Genomic DNA, 27,100 nt, shown 5'->3' with positions numbered 1-27,100 from the left:
AAAACTCAAGCAGCTCTTGTGTACGTTTGAATCCTTTTCTTTCCTGTTTTTCTTCTTTCTGTTCTTTATTTTTGTATGTATTAATACCTCTCTCTACTTGCTAAAGAGGATAGATTCCAACCCTCAAAACGTCGTATTATATCTAAACATACAAGGATGGCAAATGTCCGAAATCTTGACATCCTTTCAAACCTTCCTTCATCAATAACAGACTTTAAACAAAGACATGACTAACATGTTTAGGTTTAATATATGTTAACTGAGATGGCTCTCCACATCATGGCTGGAATATTTCAAGACTATAATTTTGTAAGCAATGTTTTGAAGATGTGTGAACCAGAAAACTTCAATAGTAATGACACTGGCTGTGTAACACTAAACACTAATTTTGTTAAATGTTCAAGATTAAATAAGTGCAGTAAGTTATTTGACTGTCACTAGTGGTATTTTATTCAAACAAAATGTAGATTAATCGTCTGAAGAACAAAATTCTAGTTTGACCACCAACTGGTTCTAATAAACCAAAATACAATGAAATGAAAGTTCTTGATGTTTAATTGTGTTCTCTTAGGAATGGATTTCCAAACCCTGTAGCCTCTAGGATCTTAGTTTACAAATGCTGTAATCTTATACAATTCTAAAACAAATATTATGTAATTTGTATAAACATCCGTATTGTAGAATAAGTCCCCACCAAGTCATCGGTAAGGTCTCTGAATATTCAGTGGTTAGCAAAGTAGGGTTATCTTCTAATGATAACCTCCCAAATATTTGGCTCTATACAAACATTTTAATCTAGGTTGCCAATAATACCATTGTTATATAAGCTGCAGGGTGTTATGTTCTAAAAATAAGAACATCAAAAGTACATTCGGTATTGGTAGTTTTCATAATATATAAAATTTAAATAACAAAATAATGTATATTCAATGTTCAGGGGCAAAGAAGTCCTTGTTTGGGATTTGTTACAAAAATATAAGACAGGATAATAAATATCTTAGTCAGAAAAGTGGCAAGTCTTAAAAAGTTATTGTATTGTACAGGGTGTTTTAATTTAGCTTGATAAATAAATAGGTATATTAGAGAATACATTGTTTGATTGGTTTGAGTAGTGCAAGATTACTTGATTACTGATTAATCAAGAGTCTAACACTCATGATTTTATAAGAAATACTTACATAAAATTAAAGTAGACCAGCAGTAACTTATACTGTTTTCTTTTGCGACATGAGAGCACTATTTTTTTTTAAATTTTTGACTATAAATGAAAATTTGACACAATGTATGTTAAACTATAGATATAGATTATAAACTCCAACAAAAAGCTTTGGAAAAATTAGAACAGTGATGATTTGGAATGCATGCTTATTAATGATAATTTTGATTTTAAAATATAACAAAACATAAAAAATTTTAATTCAGCAAATTAAACATTTTAAAATATTGGGTACTATATTAAAAATTGGTTTAGAATTTTTTGTCAAATTTTAAAAGTATTGTAAACTAAATGCTTTAAAAATTAACTAAACTGTTTTTTTTTTTTTTTAGATTTTTAGTTTTAAGGAAACCTCAAATTGTCTGCATATTCTGTAAATTTGCTCATGTTTACTAATAGAAATATGCTTGACTTTTTATAGATATTAGTCATAATACTAGTGCAACTCTTTATAACTCCTACCGTACTCAATAACTGGCATATCATCCGTGCCATGGTAAAATGTCTCTAATTGTTTCCCTTGATATAAGAGTACTCAGAGCTGGCTGTACTGAAACAGATTTTAGTCATAATACTAGTGCAACTCTTTATAACTCCTACCGTACTCAATAACTGGCATATCATCCGTGCCATGGTAAAATGTCTCTAATTGTTTCCCTTGATATAAGAGTACTCAGAGCTGGCTGTACTGAAACAGATTTTAGTCATAATACTAGTGCAACTCTTTATAACTCCTACCGTACTCAATAATTGGCATATCATCCATGCCATGGTAAAATGTCTCTAATTGTTTCCCTTGATATAAGAGTACTCAGAGCTGGCTGCACTGAAACAGATTTTAGTCCATAAAATCAATGTTAATCTTCAAAAAATGTTTCACTCTACATTTTTTGTAATAAAATTGTAAAAAAGGATTTTAAAGATATGAAGCATACACAAGCACCTAAGCCTTTCATGTACAGTGCTTACCCGTTGAATATGTAAAAATTAACTCAACATTTTTCTGAAAACCAAATAACAATAATTATTTAAAATGTTTGGATGACTCCAAGCTTTTGGATGATCATGAATCATATAATATATGTAATACATATTATGTATTTGTAATAAGACAACTTTCATAATTATACAAACAAATATAAAAGTGTTGGACATTTTGCAGACCATGTGCTAATGATAATCTCGTTAGAATTGTAGAACTCCTGTACCAGAGAAACAATGGAATGATAATTCAGCCACATAACAAGATACTGTCGTACCTTAAGAGTTTATAAATTTACTTGATAAAAAAAACTAGGATTGCCACTTACTTGGTCAATAGTAAGAATAAACCTTCAATTATTTAATAGTCTAATTATTAAAAGATTTATGTTATCCAATCTTAAAATCTTTTTCCGCTTGAAAAATTCTGGTTGCATAGCTATCTAGAAAAAAAAAAAAAAAAAAAAAAACGGTATGGTAACTATAAATAGATTACTAAATATTAATTAGGCCTATCTACACATTGCTGTATGGAACTGGCTTTACTGCATAAAATTTGTATTACACAATCCTTATATACAACTATATCCTTTTGTAAAATCAAAAGAATTGTGCAAAAACATATTAGACTATAAAAGAAGTGCTTGGCAGTTCTTTTCGCATATGGGCCATGACAACAGCTGAGTATTGGACTACTGCCTTGTTGGATGATATTTAATTTTAATATGAAAATCCAGACAATCTGTATTTGGAATTTTAAACGAGAAATCCAATCCTTGATTATGAGTTATTATATCCCTCTGTATAAAAATATCAAATTTCTTTATTGAAGTTAAAATAAGGACTTCGTTATGGCCTGAGTTAAATATATTGTGGGGCAGATTTGAATCCTATGTGTGATTTTTCATTATTACTGTTAATTACTATATAGCCTACTGTTTTCTTGTAACTTACGGTCAGAGGATACTGTCTACTCCTCCTACTGTCCTAACTCTGTTACCTGTTCTATATTATACAATTCTTGAACAAGGTAGATAGCAGAATCCTCTAACATTTATTAAGAATATTAAAAATATAATTCGTCCTATGAAATAAACCTACATGCAGAAGATGGAAATACAAACAACATAAAATTGTAATTTTTATGTGCCAGAAAATATTTAAATTTGTTTATTTTTTTAAAAGACTATGACAATCAAAAACTGTTTGAACAAAACTATTTTACCTACTCAGTTATATCTTTTAAACGAATTCCTCTGGATTTAATTAGTCGAAACACTTTTTCTAATAACATAAACAGTGTTTCAGTTACTAAATGCGTAGTAAAATTGAATTTAGAGTTACTGATAAGGAGTATACAAGTTTCAAGATAAGGAAAAGGTGTTACAGCTTCTAAGATAACAGAAAATAGAATAAGTATTGAGTGGGGGGAATTAAGCTAGATACACACAGCGCTACCATTGAGTAACAACATTATATCACTGTTGTGACATTCAGTCCAAATTATGTAAACACTGTATTATTATTATTACTATACCAACAATAACAACTCATGGCGTTAAAAGTGCACTAGCATACATCGAAGTGTTAATAGAAACAACGTTTCTGCAGTGAAGTGAGCTCATTAGATTCAGGATGCAATTAGTAGTGCACTTGTCTCTGAACGTAAACAATAACTTTTTGTATAATTTTTATTTATTCGAAGTACATATTGACAAAAAAATATAATTTTATAAATTTTTCACTGTAGCAATTTATTCCTACTGAACGAAATCTGTATGTATATACGTGTTCTTGGTATTTTATTTTGGGCAGTGCCAGTAATTGCATTTTCTTTATTTCCGAAATCATCGGAAATACTGAAGTTTGGATAAAAATCAAATACATTGCGTTGTGCACTTTACTTCTCCGAAAAAATCATTTACTATCGTTTAGCGGAATACAGACCAGACTAGACTGTATAGTGTACAGTCTCTGCTAGTGTGGAAAGGGGAGTGGTGCGCTTGCGCGTACAAGATGCCGAGAACCTTGGCACATTTATAAGATTAGCAGGAGCCAGAGTTCAGTTAACTACGGCGAAGGATAGCCTGTCTGTTATAGATCAGGGAATAGTGCACGGCGATGGCAGCAGCTACAGAGTCAAAGCGAATTGCGGTGGTGGGTGCCGGACCGGCAGGTCTGTGTGCCGCTAAACACTGCCGAGACGCGAGCTTTGACTGTACCGTGTTCGAGCAATCCGGGTATCTCGGTGGCACTTGGCGGTACACAGACTGTACACGCACTGACGAGTATGGAGCTCCCATCCACACGAGCATGTACAGCAATCTCAAGTGAGTTAACATAGATAACGTTATGTCCTGTTATCCTCTCAGGGCTGGATTTGTATTTCCTGTGATATAAATTGGAGTCAGATCATCAGAGGTGATGCATTAGGTTTTCATATGGGGTATTTAGACATTTTTAAACAACTTTTTAAACTCAACTGTATCCAAGAATTCTTATCTGATTCTTTCTTTAAAGTGTGATGACTTGTGGGTTTCATACTATTCTACATTTATAAATATTCACTTACATTTAATAATTGAACATTTAAAGTGTACAGAAGATATCGTTCAATAATTTAGCATACATTTTAGATCGACTTTAAAGCATGGCGCACACTGTAGACGCGCCGAACCGCGCCGCCTTTTGGAAATAATTCCGGCTTAATAGTTTGCATGTGTTCAAATGGGAGTGCGCACACTAGAGCGCGCCGCGCCGCTTATATATATATATATATATATATATATATATATATATAATTATAAAACATTGATTGATCTATATCCAAATTGATTCATATATATATATATATATATATATATATTAACTGATTTGGTAAAACCAACACTGGCATGCGACGATATTAAAACATTTATCTGTCTTCTGTTTATTTGTAAGTATGACTGTCATTGTATTATTGACTTCTAATTTTTATTAGTTATTATTTAATAATTCTTGATAGTAAATGATTTTAACGAGAATTTATTTAGTACTAATTGTGTTACTTTGCAAGGTCTACATTGGAAGAAGGACAGGCTCTGTTCCATATCATCAGCCCAAGCGACCAGGAGAGATATATCTCTCACGTTTAGGCTTGGAAACTGCTCCTTCTGATATTCTACCAAATTAGCGCTCATAGCCAGAGAAGAAAAAACCTAAACACTGTACAAATTGTGCTACTTTCCACAGTCTGGTTGTCCAGAAGCCAATACGCGTTTACAAAGAGTAAATATACGTATGTTTGCCATTTATATTAATTAACCGCTTCAGTACTGCGAATAGAATAATTTTATCAGAACTCTGGTGGAATAATCCAAATTATCCTTGATTATTTCTGTTTGCAGAACTAATTTGCCGAAAGAAGTTATGATGTTTCCCGGAATACCATACAAGAACGAAAAGGATTCATATTTGACATCAGATGAAGTCTTGGAATATATAAATGATTATGCCGACAAATTCCAACTTCGAAGTTTGTGCAAGGTAAACATTTATACAGTCATATTACCTACCATCAAGTATTTAGCATTCTAATCTCGTGCCGTAGTTAAATTTAAATAGAAAACATCATTAATTGTATGTATATTATGTTTATGTAAGTTAAACTATTAAAAATATATTAAATCGCTCTTGCGTTATGTAAAACATTTTTCTATAATAGAAAATGCGATCAATTTTTACAACCCTTTCACAATAATTTTGATAAAACAAAACTTCATCCAACTAAGTTGAATAAAAGTGAATAAAGTGAATAGCAAAACAAACATTTGCTAACAACGTGTTTGTTTTCAGCAAGTGATTTGTTTCAATATTTGCTACAGGTAGCAAATATTTAACAATATTCTGACGAAAACTGAATCGTGTATACAGGGTGATTCAAAACTAAACGGCAATCTCTCGAGAGCTTATTCTATAGCTATAAACAAGTAAAAAAGTTCATATAACCATATGCCCGGAAACGCTTCGTTAGCGAGTTACGCCTAGCGAAAGATTTCGCCCGGATTTCAGAACCCTTGGTGAAGTCAGGCCGTATAAAAATGGTAAAGGTAGTTACAAAGATACAAATACGATTGTTTTTTATGTTTTTATATCTGACAAATTTATTAAAATTCGTCCCAGAGCTGTAAATGCAATACTTTCAGAGATATCTTACGTAAAACACAAGAATTGGTGCAAAGAAATAACACATTTTTGTGTTTAACGTAAGATTACTTCCATAAATGTTAAATAAAGGTCATTTTTTTCTTAAACAGATTTGTAGAACATTTAATTCTGAAAAGATTCATGTGAATTACTTAGGAAAAAAATTAATAATAGGTATTGAAATTTAGCTTTATTTAAAAATAAAGCAGACGCACAAAAATGCATATCCTTATCTGCATAAAATATTAAATAATGTTTAGGTTGTGAGTAACAGCTGATCATTTATTCAACACTTTTTATCGTCATATTTTCTTTGCAAAGGTTGGCAATATCAGCTGATCAACAATTAAGTTCATGAAGTAATATTTGAATAACCTTTATGGAGGTTTTTGTATTGTGGCGTGTGAAGATTGTATTTTGTGAGATCCTGTGATTATTTGGAAATATTTTATACAAGTGGTGCGGCCTCATAGCGCCACAGCTCACAGCGCCACAACAAATGTGTGGCGCTATGAGCTGTGGCGCTGTGAGCTGTGGCGCTGTGAGCACTCCGGCCAAATCTGTGGCGCTATGACCTGTGGCGCTATGACCTGTGGCGCTATGAGCTGTGGCGCTGTGAGCATGGATCCGATTATTTATTCGGTTGTGTTGGCGCTGTGAGCGCTCGACCAAATCTGTGGCGCTATGAGCTGTGGCGCTGTGAGCACTCGGGCCAATTCTGTGGCGCTATGAGCCAGTCTCTACTTTCTGGTGTTGCATAGCGCCACAACCTATTATTGGTTCAAATTTATTGAGTAATAACTTTGGAGGGGGACACTTGATGTAGGGGAAATACGGAGGCAGACAAGCGGCCCAACCACCGTCACGGCGCATGTAGTGGATAATGCAATGACATTGCAGTCGCATTTTAGTTATCTCTATACATAAGTTTGTTTTACTTCTTGATTACATATTATATCATACTATTGCAGTTAAAAACTGCACATATCAATTAGCAGCCCAATTCTTTTAGTATAGATTGTTTTTCTAAAGATCGGTTTTCACTCTGTTGTTCCTACATGTGTGGTTTGGGTGAAAAATACAGACTCGGTGGTGTTGCGCGCCAGGCGGAGATCCCACGAGCTACGAACTATATAAGTTGGCTGCTCGCTCTCCGCATTCCAATCTAAATTATCTGCTCATCTTCCGGTCCCGACCTACGTTTTATTTCCTGGCCACATCGGCTGATGACCGATACGCCCAGTTCCTAAATAGTCCTTAATATTTTGGGCATTTGTTTTCCAACAACCATTCCCTTTTGAAGTTCTTGATCAATATACGGTAGCCTATACGTACAACAAAATTATAATGTAAATTAATTTGTACGATTTTTTAATAGCTTGGAACCCAATTCAGATTCCAGATGTTGAAGTTCACACTAAAAATACTTAATGGGAAGCCCATTGTGTGGTATATTTTTTAACACTGCTTTTCTCCACTGATACCTTTGGTACAATAAAAAAATGAAAATTGTTACACCGCTTTCAAGACAAATTAAAGATTTTGAAAGCATTTTAAAGACTAGAACACAGCCATGCCATAAACTGTTTACTATAATTTGTTTTTCTATAGGATATACCTGACGGGACCCGAAGACCTCTCTTACATGCTAAACATATTATTTCAAACTTCTACCACATTACAGTAGTTTATACACATTGGTATAATCTTGTATTGATTAGGTTGTATTCACACATGTATTCAAGTAAAAGAAAAATATTTTGTATATTATTTTGGATTATGATAACCAAGAACAGTTTTGTTTAAAAATTAGCTTTCTCCTCGTTAACTTAAAATTATTCCTTATTCTTATTCTGCACTTTGTGTATGTCTTTTGAAGAACGACATACAAAGAAATCAGGAAAAACCTTACAAAATCGGTTATCAGTTATTATTTTGAGATTTAATAAACACTGTATGATATTACACGTTCTGCATGTGAATACTGATAGGGATTTATTCTCATTAGACATTTATTTGTTTATACATCAACGAGCTGTTACACGCGGCCGTTGCCTACTTTGTCAAAGCACTTATGATGTTTGAATGTTGAATTAAGCTGCAATTCACAATCCTTATATAGCAGTGTGTGGTATTTGACGCTGTCTCAAACATGAGTCCTGCAGAGATCCAAAGAAAGTCGGCGACGAAGAAGCTCAAAACGAAGCTTTAACACCTTTACATCATCAGAGACCCCTACAAATAGATGGAGTGGTGTTCTCATTATCTCATCATATGCACAACTGAGTGCACTACGATGATCTGATACGGTCTCTAAGCACAGTGGAGCAACCGAGTTTTCTACACATAACGTAAATATGGTGGGAAGGGTTGGTTAAATTTGTATTTTGAATTTCATTCTGACTTTCTGACTATCTTTGGATCCCTTCAGAGGTATGAGGTACTAGGAGTCAAGCCTGAGACAGTGTTAGATAACAGAAGCTGCAATAAAAGGAAGGTGAACTGGAGCTAAATTTAACATTCATATTCAATACATCTTTCCTTCCACAGCTATGTTATGTGTAGAAAACTGATGCTCCAAGTTCCGTCCATTTCCGGTACTATTGTACTATTGAGTTTTCCCCGATCAAGAAACTATATACTAACAAAAACAAACTTCGATCATACAGCGTCTTCTTTCGACTCTTTCAATTTTTTTTCGATCTATGATTCTTAAGGAGACATTTTTATAGTTAGCCTCTTTTTCCGATGAAGAAAATATATATCTTACAATGAGACTTAAAAGTTACTGCGGCCTTATTTACGGTTACACTATTGGATTATGCTGTTGCACTTACAAAATAATCATCCCGTTTGTTTGTTTTTGGAATCCAACTTAGATTAATTTCTGATACTGAAGTGATGTTTTCACTTATCAAGAAAAATTTATAAGGGGTAGAGTGTGCTTCCCTTCCTTTTTTTAGCTACAATAAAAATGCCATACACAATGTCAAGAGAGTTAACCATATTCGATTAGCTTATGTGCAAACATTCACTGCTTTGTGCAATAAGGTAGTTTTTATAACAGTGTTTAAATGATTCAAATGATTTATTCAGCCGATCTACAAATTGTAATAGGCTACGTCTAGTGAAAACAACATTCAACTATAAAACTTAGTTGCGTGCAATAATTAGAGTCCTGCATCAATAAATGTCCATCAGGTCATGTACTAAAAATATAAATAAAACTAAGCATTTATGCAGGTATTAAAATTAAACACAAAGCCACATTTAAAAAAATTACTACATGTAAGGAAATAAAGTTTTGACTAATAGTAACAAACGGTGTGCATTAGTTCATGTCCATGCACTAATTGATTAATTAATACATAACAGGCCCTGCACCAATACACATATAAATATAACTAGGCGTAAATGTGAATATTAAAACTAAAATTAGGCATACATTTTGTGAAGGACTACATCTAAGAATACAAAACAGACGGTTCTACATCATGATTTGACTAAGAACCGTTATTTAATCAGGTCTCATTAATTCAAGTACATATATCAATCTAAGGAGTATTGGGTCATGCAATATACAGATAATAGCACTAAACAGAATAGCAGAAATTAAAAACAAATTAATTTAAATAGCCAAGCAGAATGGAATGGTCAGACTCAAAATATTCAGTTAGGCTGTAGAAAGGGATATCTGACAACCAGGATTTTAGGACAGGCCCAAACTTCTGTACCGGGAGCTGTCTAACTGTAAGGGGTATGGAGTTGAACATTTTAGTGGCTATAATAGGGAAGCAATTTGAGATCTTGTGTAACCTAGATCTATTTACATGGACATCAAGGCATTTCCTGGTTTCATACCTATGTACACCTGCATTAGTGATGTAGTCATCTTCTTTATGCTTAATTGCTAAAAGACATTGGTATATACGAGTATATACATTGTACACTGTCATAATTTGGTGTTGAGAAAACAGTGGTCTACAGTGCTCAAGCAACTGTGCCCCACTTAGTATCCTAAGGGCTTTTTTCTGTAACCGAAGAACTCTAATTACACTGGCAGAGTGTCCCCAAAGCCTGGTACCATATATAATGTGGGAGTGGAAAAAGGCAAAGTAAGCTAACTTAACAAACTCAAAGGGCATTTCTGCTTTAAGCTTTCGAAGCAAAAAATATTACCCTACTTAGCTTACTACACAAGGCATCAACATGCTTATTCCAGACAAGCCTCGAATCAAGATTAAAGCCAAGCAACTTCACTCCCTCCACATTAACACCATTGTTGCACAAGCTAAAAGTAATCGCCTGAGTCTTGTCCTGGTTTAGGCACAAACTGTTATAACTGAACCAATATGAAGCATTTGTAAAAAGGTTCTTAACAAGTGTTTCTGCGGTTGTAGAGTCCTTATGAGTTGCAAACAAGGTTGAGTCATCGGCATACAGCAGAAAATTACCCGCTACATTGTAATAAATATCATTAATGAAAATTATAAACAAAAATGGCCCCAGAATTGAGCCCTGAGGCACTCCATGCTCAACAACCAAGGGGTTTGAGGTTGTACTATCCCAGGTTACAGACTGCTTCCTTTGATGTAAGTAAGATTTCAAGATTTTCAGGGCGCAACCCCGTACACCGTACCTTTCCAGTTTCTTCAAGAGAATCTTGTGCGACACACAATCGAAGGCACGTGAAAGATCGCATAACAGTACAGCAGTAGAACTTTTTGCTTCAAAAGAATTAAGAATGGCCTGAAGAAGTGAGTCCACAGCTTCGACAGTAGATCTATGCCATCTGAAGCCAAACTGTGCTGGTACCAAGAGGTGATGTGACTCAAAATAATTGCACAGCTGCTCCAGCATGACAGATTCAATGACTTTGGCAAACATAGGTATTAGAGATGTAGGTCTGAAGCTCGATACCTCGTTTTGTGGACCCTTCTTGTAGACCGGGACAGTCCTCGATGCCTTCAAAACCTCAGGGAAGACCCCTTCCGACAGACACAAATTTATTAAGTCTGTTAGAGCAGGAGCTATACTATAAATCACCCTTCTTAACACATCCACAGACATGTCATAGATGTCTTTACTCTTGGAACTCTTAAAACCATGCACCACTGTTATTACTTCTTCCACGGTAACTAGCTTCCACGCAAAATTAAATGTACCACAGGGACCGAAGTTAGATATGCGAGACAAATTACTCGAGTTAACAAGATCCTTGGCAGAGTTAAGAAAATATGCATTGAAGACTTCTGCTGTGGCAAAATTGGTGTCAGGGGCAGACACTTGGTTCTTACTCCTATTTATATAGTCCCAGGCTGCCTTGCATGGATTTTGAGACTGTGCAATAAAGTTTCCCACAGCAGCCTGTTTGGCCTCCATAGCCTTAGCACGGTATTCTCTCCTCAGATGTTGCAGCCAAGGTTTCAGATTGGACCTACTCTTAGACATATCACACACGATGCCAATGAGACTATGTAGGTCAGCTAAATCCGGTGTGTACCAGTTTGCAGATCGGGCCAAATGCCTTTTTCCATTTTTGCCTCCCGCAGGACTACGTTTTTTCAGCTTCACAGGAAAACAAGTATCAAATGTCTTCTTAAAGTTAAGAAAAAAACTAGTAAATGCAGCTTCTGCAGGAAAGCATAGAGCAAGTTCATGCCAGGAACTGACCTGGACTGCGACAGATTCCACAAACCACTGGAAATTTGTATCATTGAAAGATCTAATGGTTACAGTCTTAATCAACGGACCGCCTGCTAAATCTATGACCTGTGGCCTCCAATGCTTGAGGGTGAAAAAAAACATGTTTATGGTCAGCGATCTGAGATTCACTTATGAATACGTCATAGTTCCACTTATCAATATTAGTTAAAAATGAGTCCAGGGAGGCAACACCTCGTGTAGGCTCGGAAACACTACTATAAAAATTAAAACTGCGTAGTAGATGTAAAAAGTCTTCCTCCTAAAAGGAATCCTTGCATAGAGATATACATCAAAATTTAGTTTATTATTCTACTAAAAATAACCTTTTTTATTTATAAAATCATATTTCAGACCCATTATTTATGAAAGTATTTAACCCTTTGGAGCACTCTGGTCCCATGGCGGAACCCACCTTTTTTAAATCGTTATATTCACTAGCTGCAAAATGGTTCTACTGTGGGATCACTGAAGACCCTGCTTAGTGCTACCATCTGTTGAGATATTCTGTAACTACGTCCACAACCTTCACCAGCAACACATATGTCCATTCCCACTTGTCAACGTCATGACTGCGTAGTGTTTTTGGAGTGATGTTTCATCTATGATATTTTTGACCTTGTTATAAATAAAGGTAAGTCATATAGTGTTATTAATTCAATGTGTAAGTATACTTCATAGTAGATTTAAAGTAGTTAGCCTGTGAATTTTATATATTTATTACAATTATATAGGCTGAAATATTGGTATCCCACTATGGGACCACTGTGCCCAGCTGACATAACCTAAAACATATTATGCATTAGCGTACAAAAAACAGTTTTTTTGCAATGGAATCTTCATTTCTTGGGTATTTTTCAGATGGCTAGCAGAAGATGGAACGTGCAAGAGATCAATGAGGACGATCTTGTCTCTATATTCGAAGAAATACCAAGCGATATAGAATCTGAAGATGACTAGATGGTGAAGACATTGAGGAACAGGCTTGTATAAATGTAAATATTGTAGATGTAGATAATATAAATATTGAAGAGCTGCCAATGTTTATTGAGGATGATTCTGGGCACCAACAAGAGATTATTGATAATAATTTGGTTTTACCAGATGATGCAAGACATGCACATATTGTTGATAGCAGCCCCGCAGAGAAAGAAAATGATAGGGAGGTTGAAAATGAGACTCCTCTTTTGTCTTCGTTATCATGAATATGTAGGATATATATGGTATAACTCATATGTCAAACGAAGAAATGAATATAAAATTGTGGGCCAAACGTTTCAGATGATTTGACCCTTCCAGTTGATTTTTAAAATTCTATTTTCCCAGATGAGCTAGTTGAGCAAATTGTTATACCAAACAAACTTGTATTGTACACAAACAAAAAATGGGGCTACAAACTTCATTCCCACCAATGTAGAAGAAATGAAAACCTTTCTTGGTGTTAACATTCTCATGGGCATGAAAAAACTCCCCAGTTTTATAGGGATTACTGGTCCTCTGATTCAACATGCGAGACCCAATTATTTCACCTGCAATGTCTGTCAATCGATTTGGTTGGCTACTTACAAATTTGCATCTTAACGACAACAGCCAAATGCCAAAAAGAGACCAACCAAATTATGATAAGTTGTAACAAATTAAGACCATTTTTAGATTCGCTTCTCTCGAAATCATTTCTTTCTTGTTATAATCCTAAAGAATACCAGACAGTTGACGAATCTATGATTAGATTCAAAGGCCGCTCAACTCTGAAGCAGTACATGCCTCTCAAACCCCATCAAGAGAGGCTACAAAGTATGGGTGAGAGCTGACGAGTCGGGCTATATTTGTGAGTTCCAAATATATACAGGCAAAGTTGCAAGAGGTCAAACAGAGTCACTTCTTGGTGAAAAGGGTTGTAAAAGATCTGACAGAAAAACTCTCAGGTTCTAACCATAAAGTATTTTTTTGACAATTTTTTCTCATCGGTAAATCTTCTCAAAGACCTCCAAGCCAAACAGATCCAAGCTTGCGGTACTATACGCAAAGATAGGGTAAAACCTTCCACACGATCTTGCTGACGACCGTTACATGGTTATAGGTGCTAGTGACTGGAGATCGACTGTTTTCCTGGCATTGTAGTTGTTAAGTGGATGGACCAAAAGCCTGTTATGTTTATTTCAAACTAACCACGATCCAACCGTTGAGACAACAGTAAAAAGGAAAATGAAAGATGGGACCAAGAATGATTTTAGCTGTCCCAGTTGTGGTAAAGGACTACAACAACAAGCACATGGGATTTGTAGACAAAGCCGATCAGCTAAAAAAATGCTACCAAATAGACCGAAGGAGTAAGAAATGGTGGCATCGCATTTTTTTTTTCACTTCTTGGACATCTGTGTAGTGAACAGCTACATTTTATTTTGCATAAGAAGCGATGGCTCAACTTTATCCTTGAAACAATTTAGAATCGCTGTCAGCCAATCCCTTGGTCTAGCCAAGGGTGTTTCAAAGATGGCTAGTCCAGGGGACCAAAAGAAAGGCACAAAACCTAAACAAGTATAAGAAAAGTGTATCACAGGAACAAAGAACTTGCGGAAGTACACACACGCCAATTCATGGAACCAAAAGAAGATGCGCGCACTGTAGCACAAGCGAGAAACCGCATCGCTCGTTTTGGGGATGTCAACAGTGTGATGTAGGACTTTGTTTAAATGACCAAAGAAATTGTTTTGTAAAGTATCACAGTTGAATAAGTGCTTCTAAAAATGACAAACAATGTCTTAGTTTGATTCAGTGGTAAATATTCAGTAATTTTGGCATAGGCCTATTATTTTTTCCCCATAATTAAAGTTAGCCTATACCTTAATGTTCTTTATATAGATAGTAATTTTTTTTAGAAATTACTGATAATTATGTAATTAAAATTGTAATTGTAAAAGAATTTAATGTTGTTCTTACTCTCCTTTGCGCCATACTTTGGTTAGATTGCTTGGTGAGCACAGTGGTCCCACAGTGGGACCACGTTTACAAAAAAAAAAAATACCCAATAGTCCAAAAAATTAATATTGATGTTTACATGTTATTTATGGTTATATAAAACAGAAAAACACAACAAAATATAAGAAAAATTAAAAAAAAATCAATTGCGTGCTTCAAAGGGTTAAAAAGGGAACTAACATTTTCCATGCAAAAGTAGCTGTATTTTAATATGTTTTGAAGAGAGAATGCCTTCTGGAAAATATTTTATTTTATTGCGGCAATAATTATTTAATTTATATCCATCTAAATCTTTTTAATATCTTTTTAGTTTATTTCAATATTTCTTAATAATTTGGCTATCACAATAATTATCATAAAAAAATGCATTTTGTACTTATGGAGACATTTTGTTATGAATTATCACTCTCATCTAAGAGTAGCTGTAAATTTTGTTTAAAGTAACGGAATCTAGTATTTTATATTATTCCATAATTACTATAACTGGAGTTGTTCCTACGGGACTTACTAAGGGTAGAACTCTTTAACAAATGAACAATATTAATGCCGATATCTCGATATCTAAATTATTTCCAAATCAACAATTAGACAATGTTGTAACCATAGAAATAATTTAGTCAAAATCATTCAAATTTGTAAGTAACATAAGAAGCACGTCTAGTTAAATTTGTTAGTAATAGAAAAAAATCTAAGGTGCAACATATGGATAACAGAGACTGAGATAACATCATAAATTCAAAAAGTCGTAATAAAGGCAGTTTATTAAAATTTGCTACTGCTACAAACTGAAAATTAATATGAAGAGAAAAGAATGGAAATACAAAAAAAATGAATCAAAAGCCCCAGGGAGTATATTAAAACAGACAAACACAAACATCTATACCCATATCAGTTCAACAGAATATCAAAATTAATGCTAAATTCCTGCCTGACAGCCTCTGGACTACTGATTATTTGGAAGTTATAACACGGATACTGAATCCCCGTTGAAGACACACACCAGGTACCTAAATTCCAGTTTGCAGCCGCTGCACTATTGCTGAACTAATCTGAATCCACGTTGAAGACACACACCAGGTACCTAAATTCCAGTTTGCAGCCGCTGCACACTATTGCTGACACAATCTGAATCCACGTTGAAGACACACACCAGGTACCTAAATTCCAGTTTGCGGTCGCTGCACTATTGCTGACCCAATTGAAGTATCTTTGAACACACACACACCAGGTACCTAAATTCCAGTTTGCGGCCGCTGCAATATTGCTGACCCAATATGAATCCCCGTTGAAGGCACACACCAGGTACCTAAATTCCAGTTTGCGGCCGCTGCACTATTGCTGACCCAATCTGAAGTATCTTTGAACACACACAAACCGGTACCTAAATTCCAGTTTGCAGCCGCTGCACTTTTGCCGACCCAATTGAAGTCCCGTTGAAGACACACACCAGGTGCCTAAATTCTAGTTTGAGGCCGCTGCACTATTGCTGACCCAATCTGAATCCACGTTGAAGACACACACCAGGTACCTAAATTCCAGTTTGCGGCCGCTGCAATATTGCTGACCCAATATGAATCCCCGTTGAAGGCACACACCAGGTACCTAAATTCCAGTTTGCGGCCGCTGCACTATTGCTGACCCAATTGAAGTATCTTTGAACACACACAAACCAGGTACATAAATTCCAGTTTGCAGCCGCTGCACTTTTGCCGACCCAATTGAAGTCCCGTTGAAGACACACACCAGGTGCCTAAATTCTAGTTTGAGGCCGCTGCACTATTGCTGACCCAATCTGAATCCACGTTGAAGACACACACCAGGTACCTAAATTCCAGTTTGCGGCCGCTGCACTATTGCTGACCGAATCTGAATCCACGTTGAAGACACACTTGGTACCTAAATTCCAGTTTGCAGCCGCTGCACTATTGATGACCCACTCTGAAGTCCTATTGAAGACAAACACCAGGTACCTAAATTCCAGTTTGCAGCCGCTGCACTATTGCTGACCGAATCTGAATCCACGTTGAAGACACACTTGGTACCTAAATTCCAATTTGCAGCCGCTGCACTATTGATGACCCACTCTGAAGTCCTATTGAAGACAAACACCAGGTACCTAAATTCCAGTTTGCAGCCGCTGCACTATTGATGACCCAATCTGAAGTCCTATTGAAGACACACATCTGGTACCTAAATTCCAGTTTGCGGCCGCTGTACTATTGCTGACCCAATCTGAAGTCCTATTGAAGACTCACATCTGGTACCTAAATTCTAGTTTGCGGCCGCTGTACTATTGCTGACCCAATCTGAAGTCCTATTGAAGACACACACCAGGTACTTAAATTCCAGTTTGCAGCCGCTGCACTATTGATGACCCACTCTGAAGTCCTATTGAAGACAAACACCAGGTACCTAAATTCCAGTTTGCAGCCGCTGCACTATTGATGACCCAATCTGAAGTCCTATTGAAGACACACATCTGGTACCTAAATTCCAGTTTGCGGCCGCTGCACTATTGATGACCCACTCTGAAGTCCTATTGAAGACAAACACCAGGTACCTAAATTCCAGTTTGCAGCCGCTGCACTATTGATGACCCAATCTGAAGTCCTATTGAAGACACACATCTGGTACCTAAATTCCAGTTTGCGGCCGCTGTACTATTGCTGACCCAATCTGAAGTCCTATTGAAGACTCACATCTGGTACCTAAATTCTAGTTTGCGGCCGCTGTACTATTGCTGACCCAATCTGAAGTCCTATTGAAGACACACATCTAGTACCTAAATTCCAGTTTGCAGCCGCTGCACTATTGCCTGTCCTCTACACTTTACAGTTGAACACAAGTCACTGGGGTTGCTGATTAATGGATTCAAGTTTCCTGCATTCTGTCTCTAGCTCTTCATAACTGTAATTTTCACTATTTGCTATCATATAACGTAAAGTATAACAATAAAAATGTTCTCTTAAATTCCACTATTTACTTGTCTAGATTATATAAAATATCAATATAGTTTAAGAATAACTATAACTTCTTCCTTTTATTATAAAATCACAGTAGGCTTATAATACGAATATATTTGACATTTATTAATTAATTAGTTTATTGAATAGGTCTTCGTGTTAGGCATAACTGAAAACTTTCAACTGGATGGTAAAAACCCTTACATAACTATAAAATCTACAGTGTTATTGTGACAAATAATCACATATCCTGTTTATCTTTAAGCTTAGAACATGTAACTTCTTCCTGAGCTTAGAACAAATAGTTTTTCATCCATAAAATCCCAGTATAAATAAACCAATTCGGATACTAGTGTCATACGGTTGTCAAGAGACTTTACCATAAAACATCCCTTCAAGAGTTCTTGTTAATATTGATGGTAGTTACCATCAATGTTACCGCCAAATAGGGAAAATTATTGAATTTGCATTCAAAAAACGCAGAGATATTTGTGAGGCATCATTATTTGGATGAATTTTTATCATTATGAAATATTCCCACGGTTGAACCGGGCAAAATCTTAGCCCGCTTTCGCAACCAGGGACGTAATTTGGTAATACTGTAACTTTGTTTCAGCAAAATCAGAACAGCTACTACTAAATTGGCCATGTTTAAGAACTTCCTTTCCAGTCTGAGGACCAAGGGTCCACGAAAGGACCTACGGCGTCCTTGACAGCGACCGCATCAATTTAGCGAATCAGAACTTTATTTCAGTTTGCAATCCCAGCCAATATACTTAACTTTTCCATGTATTTTTATTCCGTTTCGGAGTGCACCCTACGACCAGTAGACATAGAATCCAGATGTACGGCCACTAAAGGATGTAGTAACAGAATGGTTTAGCGAGGTAAAAATCCATTATAGCCGGAACTTTATTTATTTATTCTTCCAACGGAATTACACCAGTAGTACACGTAATAAGTTAAAAATAGTATAAACGATTAATAGCACTAATAATGTTTACATATATAATTAAATAACAAACAGTGTTAAAAATAAATAATCAACAAAATAGCGAATTAGTAATAAATATAAGTAAGTTAATAAATAATCAGCAAAAAGGTAAAAAAACAAAGAAAATAATAAGTAGTTAAATATAAAAACGAGCAACAGTAATAAATGTGTGGTGTATGATAAAATTAAGTAACAACTAAGTAATACAAAATTTGACAAATGCAAAAGTAATAATATATAACTAGCAACATGCAAGAAAAGGTAAATAATCAGGATTATGCGTAAACATAAATAATAATCAACAAAATCTTAAATAAATAAACTTTCATTTACAGCCTATTGTATCATCACTACTGCATATTCTCTCATCAATCAAATAACTTCACCCACAGTTCTAATTGGCTTGTGGAATTACTGTCTGAATACAAGAAACGCGCTCCTGAAAAGCAGGGTGTCAACTTATACTAATAGTGCCTGAAATAAGAACATACGTTACTAATGCATCGCCTACCTGTGAATGCTGAGATGACTCATCATGACCTTCTTCATCGACCTCTTATAACTTTAAAGAAGAATTACTAGTCCTAGATATACACTTTGATCAGCTTTGCATCAACGTTAACCTGAATAATGAGCCTGAAGTTCTTCAGCAGCCGTTTGAAATTTTGCAATCACAGGTTGAGGTAACCTTACCTAATTCATTTTCTATAGAAGATCCTGCTACTTGGAATGTTAAGTTAAACTCAGTAGAGGACAATGATGAATACAAAACACAGTAGTGGACTTTTAGAAATCCCTGCGAACTCACTATGACAATAAACAAACATTGAATCGAAATTTCCTTAAAGGCACTTTTCATAATGAGGTTGTAGAGATTTGTTATTGTACCCACAGTCAGGTGATAAGTTTTGTTGTATTGATTGCTATTTATTTCAACCAGGTGACGCAAAAACATTTTTTACAGGTTTCAGTGACAGAAAGCACAGCTTCGAACTAACGGTACTCAAATTTCATTTACATTTTCATGATCGTAGGCATCAAATTCTTACGTAAATCACTAGACAAAAACAATTAATCAAGATTAATAAAATAACGTTTATGCAGTGTCAAGAAAAGGTAAACTTTTGGCGAACTATCTCTCAAGTATAGTTTCTCGTGTACAGGTTTTTAGTAGTTACAGGTTCACCAAGGAGACATAGGACTCCGTATCAACTTCAAATTGTTTATATATTTATATTTATTTTTTTACTAAATTGTTAAATGGGTCAGTTTTTTTTATTGTTGGCTGAGCGTTAGCGAAGCCTATCACTTGTGGAGCTGAAAAGATTTTCTGTATGTCTGCCAGTCCGCATGAAATCTCGAAAACCTACTACGACCATGGACTTGAAGTTGTGCATGAAGCTTAATTTCTACCCAAAATTCGATGATAGTGCGTTACTCCATGGAATTTCGCTGAGCGTAAGCGAATTATTTAACACTGGTCTTGTGGGCAACTATGATGGTAACGAGAGAATAGCTGAATAAATAAAAAAAAACTCAATACACCGATAAGGGAATAAAACACGTGACAACACATTTAGCCTAACATACCTACACTTACATAATTTTATAGTGTTTAATTGTATTATTTAAACAATAAATTTATTGAAATGTTAATGTATCATGTGGTATAAGAGATGTCATGAAAGTTTTATATGTAGACTTTAAATTTTGCATGAAAGTTCGTTTCTACAAGAATGATTTCTATGGTGCGTCATTTTATATTTATGAAATGAGTTATAAATTGAAAGTTTTGCATGCCACTTCATCTAGCCGTTACGGCACGTAGAGTGCCGTACTTCTACCTTCTTGTACTTCAGACCGTAAGCCGCGTAACAGGCTTCGCTAAGTTTCGATGCTGTGGGAATTATTTCAACCACATTCTGTTTAGATATGGTTCATCCCATTGGTCTTCACCTGACTACTGCCATAAGTGACTAAAAGTTCCTTGTAATCATGCCAGGCCTAATCAGGCGAGGAAAAATATCTTGCGTATATAGAAATAAAATTTCACCCCAAGTTTAATCCCATATAGATTATTTCGTCCTCGATATACTCTCTTAGTAATAGGATTCACTGACGCTCAGCCAAATTCCGTGAAGGCAAGTGAACTATCGTAGGTCCGCAAATAAAGTTTCTTTTAACTTTCAAGCCTATAGCTCAATTCAGTATCGAGTTATCCCCTTGAGTTCATTCTGTTTTTAAGATATCCTGCGAAAGATTAGGCTTCGCTAACGCTTAGCCATTCCCTATGCAGGCGGACGGACACCCACCATCACGGAATCTACGCTATGAGCAGGGTGACCAGACGGATATTCCTGAAAAGGATGACTTTTGGGTGTGAAAAAGGAGGGTATTAAAGCAAAAAGGAGGACAGTATTAAATAATCATATAAACTTTGCGAAAAAATGTATTATGCATTATTGAAAAAACGCACATTTTAAATTAGTACTATGTTTAAGCATATTATAGTAAACATAAAAAGCTCAAATTGGATTAGTTTTGGAATATAAATCGAAAAATGAAAGATTATTAAAGATTATATTACCATATGCTATGTAACATATCATACATGTCTTTGTCTTCACTAATTAATCGTAAGGTACCCGATTAGAAACCGATTATAACAATTATACTAATAAACACTTTGGATACTGTTATTATGTTTTTAGTGTTTATATTTTGAAAAACATAATTATCTGGTACATAGCCTATGATATCTTTTCTTGTGTGTTCTTGTGCTTATCGATTTAGAATTCTTAGTTGTGGGATCTACACAATGAAATATATTTTGACCGTTTTCAAATACATACATTAATATTATAAACGTAATAAAAGTATTTTCTATGAATCCGTAAATTAAGGAAGTGTGTGTGTATATGTATATACAGGGTGATTCATGAAGTTCTCCCCCCACTTCTACAGCACATTTTACTAGTAAAAATAATGAAAAAATGTTTTATAAACATAGGTCCGAAAACGCTTCGTTAGCGAGTTACAGCTAGCGAAAGATTTCGCCTGAATTCCTGGGTAAAGAGTAAAATAAAGCCATACTGAACTTTTGGAAAGGTTAATTAAGTAAGAAATATCGTGGATTCTTATGTAATTTTACCTGATAAAGCTAATAAAATAGGTTTCAGAACTGTACCTGTAGTAGTTTTTGAGGGATTCAGGGTTAAATGCAAAATATTGGGGCACGACACAATGTTGTTTTAAGTTTGATGTACAATAACTTTGTTAAATTGGTAATAAATATATAAAATCAACAAACATTAATTGTAGAGAATTTAATTCTGAGAAAATTGATATAATCAAAGTCTAAAATAAAAACAGAAATAAGTACCAAAAAATCGATTTTATTCAGTATAATACATTACTAGTTTTAAGCAAAATTAATCAGGTTGGGCCAACCGTACGCACCTTTTTATAATAGATGTTCAAAAATGAGGCCATCATTATCAATACATTTTGCAGCACGTTTGTGTATTGCTTTTTTTGCGTTTCTTAATTTTTCAGGACTTCCCTGTATCTGCACAGCCGAATCCATAATACGGGCAATTAATTCATCACAAGAATTCACTTTTGTCTTGTTTACAATGTCTTTCATCCATCCCCAGATGCAATAATCCAATGGAGATAGATCTGGTGATCTTGGTGGCCAAGGGTGAGGCCCTCCACGACCAATCCAGTGTCCAGGAAATTGATGATTTAAGTAAGCAGAAACGGCACGTGAAAAGTGGGGAGGTGCTCCGTCATGCTGGAAGTACAAATTTTGTCTGAGATGTAAAGGAACATTCTCTAACAGCTGCGGCAACTCTTCTTGAAGGAAATGCAAATAGAACTCAGCATTTAGGCGTCCAGGTAATATGAAAGGTCCAATCAGCCGATTGTGCAAAAGGCCACACCAGACATTGACGCTAAATCGGTGTTGAAAGTTCTGTTCCACTACCTCATGAGGATTTTCTTCTGCCCATGAGTGTTCATTGTGCAAGTTATTGACACCATCCCGATTGAATTGTGCCTCATCCGTAAACAAAATACGCTTGTAGAGTTGATTATTAATATTCAAAAAGTTGCAAAACTCCAAGCGAAGCGGACCATCCCCTAGCTGTAGATGTTGAACCTTTTGTTTATGAAACGGATAAAATTTGTTTCGATTAAGTGACCTCTACACCGTTGACTGCGAAACTCCTATCCGCCTAGAAATACGTCGTGTACTTACACCTGGACTGCGATGAACAGCATTAATAACAATATCATCATCAAGTTGGACAGCTCGTTCATAATTGGTTCTAGTACTTGGTAGTGATCCTGTTTCCCGAAGAGTACGAAAAGTTCCTGAAATTGATTTGGTATCTGGAATCCTCCTATTAGGGTAACGTAGTTCATATTCTTCTACAGCAGCTCTAGCATTACCATTACAGTAACCCAAAATAAAAACCATATCAGCGTATTCCTGTGATGTAAATAAGTAAGGCATTTTTTCGCTGAATAAACAATCGAATTATAACTCACAGAAAAAATTGCATTTAATAACACGATTCACAGAACCCGATCTCCTGCTGTAGCTTGCAAAACACCACTAATACACAGTTCTAACGTAACAGTACAGAATACCATTGTTGATCAGCTGTTATTCGTGCGTTACCAACTTAGAAATTAATAAAACAAAAAACTGCATTTCGATGATTAGTAATCAATAATGGAAAAATGTTTGCTTAATTTATTTTCGAACATTTGAAGTAAATTAAAAAAAAAAAAATATACAACGTAATAAAACATGATATTTTTATTTACAAACAAATTTATTTAACATTTAATCTTGTTTTCTCAATTTATCTCATCATTAAGGAACAAACATTTTGTTTTTGTTTTATTTTAACTAAATACCGTACGGTATTTCTTTACAGCTAGTAATGTATTATACTGAATAAAATCGATTTTTTGGTACTTATTTCTGTTTTATTTTAGACTTTGATTATATCAATTTTCTCAGAATTAAATTCTCTACAATTAATGTTTGTTGATTTTATGTATTTATTACCAATTTAACAAAGTTATTGTACATCAAACTTAAAAAAACATTGTGTCGTGCCCCAATATTTTGCATTTAACCCTGAATCCCTCAAAAACTACTACAGGTACAGTTCTGAAACCTATTTTATTAGCTTTATCAGGTAAAATTACTTAAGAATCCACGATATTTCTTACTTAATTAACCTTTCCAAAAGTTCAGTATGGCTTTATTTTACTCTTTACCCAGGAATTCAGGCGAAATCTTTCGCTAGCTGTAACTCGCTAACGAAGCGTTTTCGGACCTATGTTTATAAAAAAGTTTTTCATTATTTTTACTAGTAAAATGTGCTATAGAAGTGGGGGGAGAACTTATATATATAATATATATATATATATATATATATATATATATATATATATATATATATAATATATAATATATATATATATATGTATACAATTTTCGAGGCTACTACGCTTAAGAATAGACCACTAGCAGGGTGAGATGAGAATTAATACATTTTGCTGTTTTTCTCTCGTTTTTTGTCTTGTCTTTTAGTTAAGTAAACTTGTTTTATCTATCAATGAGGTGATCTGCACATATGTTTCCCATGAATATAGTATTTTTTGTTATTACTAAACACATACAATATTATATGAGTATTGTTAATGTTAGTATGTACTAATACAAGTTCAGGTCTAGTACACTAAATAGGTATCTGAACGTCCATTAAACAATAACTGTATTCTCTTTCAAATACGCATGTTATTCATGAAGAATTTAAAACAATCCGATCATTTAAAAAAGGTATAGGTACATAATAAAATTTGTTTTAACTAAAACCAAAAAGTATTCACATAGCCCACACGTAGTTCAAAATGGCATATTAACAACAATTATGCATGTACGAGTGTGAGGACTAATTTTAAAGCGATTACAATTCAATATACAACATGCAAATTCACAATGACATAAAGCTGATGCGTACAGAAAATAAAAAACTACAATCAATTCGTGATAATTAATACCTGTTCTACTATTATTTCATTAACAATAACAATTTATTTTTTAACATTATAAAGACAGATATACACAGAAAGGTTAATTAATTAATACAAGCGTGATTACCACAAAATAGGTTTTAAAATACCGGTTCAAACAATAGAAACAATGTTTCTTGGTTATCACGGGAATTATAACTTTGGAGGTTGGTATAGGGAAGGCGGGTTGCCCCTCCAGCGGGTGTTTCCCCCACTCTCAAATCTGTGGCGCTATGAGCTGTGGCGCTGTGAGCACTCCGGCCAAATCTTTGGCGCTATGACCTGTGGCGCTATGAGCTGTGGCGCTGTGAGCATGGATCCGATTATTTATTCGGTTGTGTTGGCGCTGTGAGCACTCCGGCCAAATCTGTGGCGCTATGAGTTGTGGCGGTGTGAGTACATTCACGTTGTGGCGCTGTGAGCAAATTCACGTTGTGGCGCTGTGAGCTTAGGCACTATGAGCCACCACCATACAAGTGTATAAAATATTTTATTAAATATTTATTTTTAAAATATTTTATTAAATATTTTTATAAAAGTGTATGTAATTAACTTAGTAAATAATGGCAGATAATGTAAATGGTATGTATTCGTTTGAAGAGTATACGGACATGATACTGATATACGGCAAAGTTAACAAGAATGGTTTAGCTGCAGTTCAGGAATATCGTGATACTTTTCCACATCGAAGAACACCTGATCGCAAAACATTTGAAGCTGTGGAGAGACGACTTAGAGAAACTGGTAGCTTTAAACCGAAGCGTCAGTCAATGTATGTTGAAAATGCCTCGTCGCAGTTTCATGTGGGTTGTCGTACGCCCAAGTATGGGTATTACGAAAATTTACAATTCCATTTCTAGTAAAACAGGATTCATCAGTAACGAGAATACGTCGAAGAAAATACTGATGTCGTAAACAATTTCTTCTTAACCAGCGGCAGAACATCTTCCGTTTATTAAGATCTTGCGGTAATAAGTCTTGAACACGTGTTATATGGAATGGGTACAACTGTGCTTCATGAAGTGTCCGCCATACGCTTGACTGGCAAATATTTAACTGACGTGATAATCGTCTGGTGCTTGTGGTTGGTGATAATTCTACAGCATTTATTATTGCTTGTTCATTATTATAGTTTCCTTGCGCTACGTTGACGACCAGTATCTATTCGCTTCGGTTTTAAAGCTACCAGTTTCTCTAAGTCGTCTCTCCACAGCTTCAAATGTTTTGCGATCAGGTGTTCTTCGATGTGGAAAAGTATCACGATATTCCTGAACTGCAGCTAAACCATTCTTGTTAACTTTGCCGTATATCAGTATCATGTCCGTATACTCTTCAAACGAATACATACCATTTACATTATCTGCCATTATTTACTAAGATAATTACATACACTTTTATAAAAATATTTAATAAAATATTTTAAAAATAAATATTTAATAAAATATTTTATACACTTGTATAAAATATTTCCAAATAATCACAGGATCTCACAAAATACAATCTTCACACGCCACAATACAAAAACCTCCATAAAGGTTATTCAAATATTACTTCATGAACTTAATTGTTGATCAGCTGATATTGCCAACCTTTGCAAAGAAAATATGACGATAAAAAGTGTTGAATAAATGATCAGCTGTTACTCACAACCTAAACATTAGTTAATATTTTATGCAGATAAGGATATGCATTTTTGTGCGTCTGTTTTATTTTTAAATAAAGCTAAATTTCAATACCTATTATTAATTTTTTCCTAAGTAATTCACATGAATCTTTTCAGAATTAAATGTTCTACAAATCTGTTTAAGAAAAAAATGACCTTTATTTAACATTTATGGAAGTAATCTTACGTTAAACACAAAAATGTGTTATTTCTTTGCACCAATTCTTGTGTTTTACGTAAGATATCTCTGAAAGTATTGCATTTACAGCTCTGGGACGAATTTTAATAAATTTGTCAGATATAAAAACATAAAAAACAAT

At 34.8% G+C, this 27,100-nt stretch overlaps 1 protein-coding gene across 1 annotated transcript in view; it reads left to right on the top strand.

Annotated features, from left to right (window-relative positions):
• Positions 1–3,855: 3,855 nt before the first annotated feature.
• Positions 3,856–27,100, top strand: part of LOC124372756 (senecionine N-oxygenase-like) — a 34,312-nt gene continuing 11,067 nt past the window's right edge. Inside the window, exons 1-2 of the mRNA XM_046831168.1 lie at positions 3,856–4,527; positions 5,584–5,722. Of these exons, the coding sequence (XP_046687124.1) occupies positions 4,319–4,527; positions 5,584–5,722 (348 nt within the window). The 5' untranslated portion in view covers positions 3,856–4,318. The remainder of the gene's footprint in view (positions 4,528–5,583; positions 5,723–27,100) is intronic.

This window comes from Homalodisca vitripennis, unplaced genomic scaffold (assembly GCF_021130785.1).
Source record: "Homalodisca vitripennis isolate AUS2020 unplaced genomic scaffold, UT_GWSS_2.1 ScUCBcl_3956;HRSCAF=9805, whole genome shotgun sequence".
NCBI classification, from domain to species: Eukaryota; Metazoa; Arthropoda; class Insecta; order Hemiptera; family Cicadellidae; genus Homalodisca; species Homalodisca vitripennis.
This window is presented reverse-complemented; position numbering and strand designations above follow the sequence as displayed.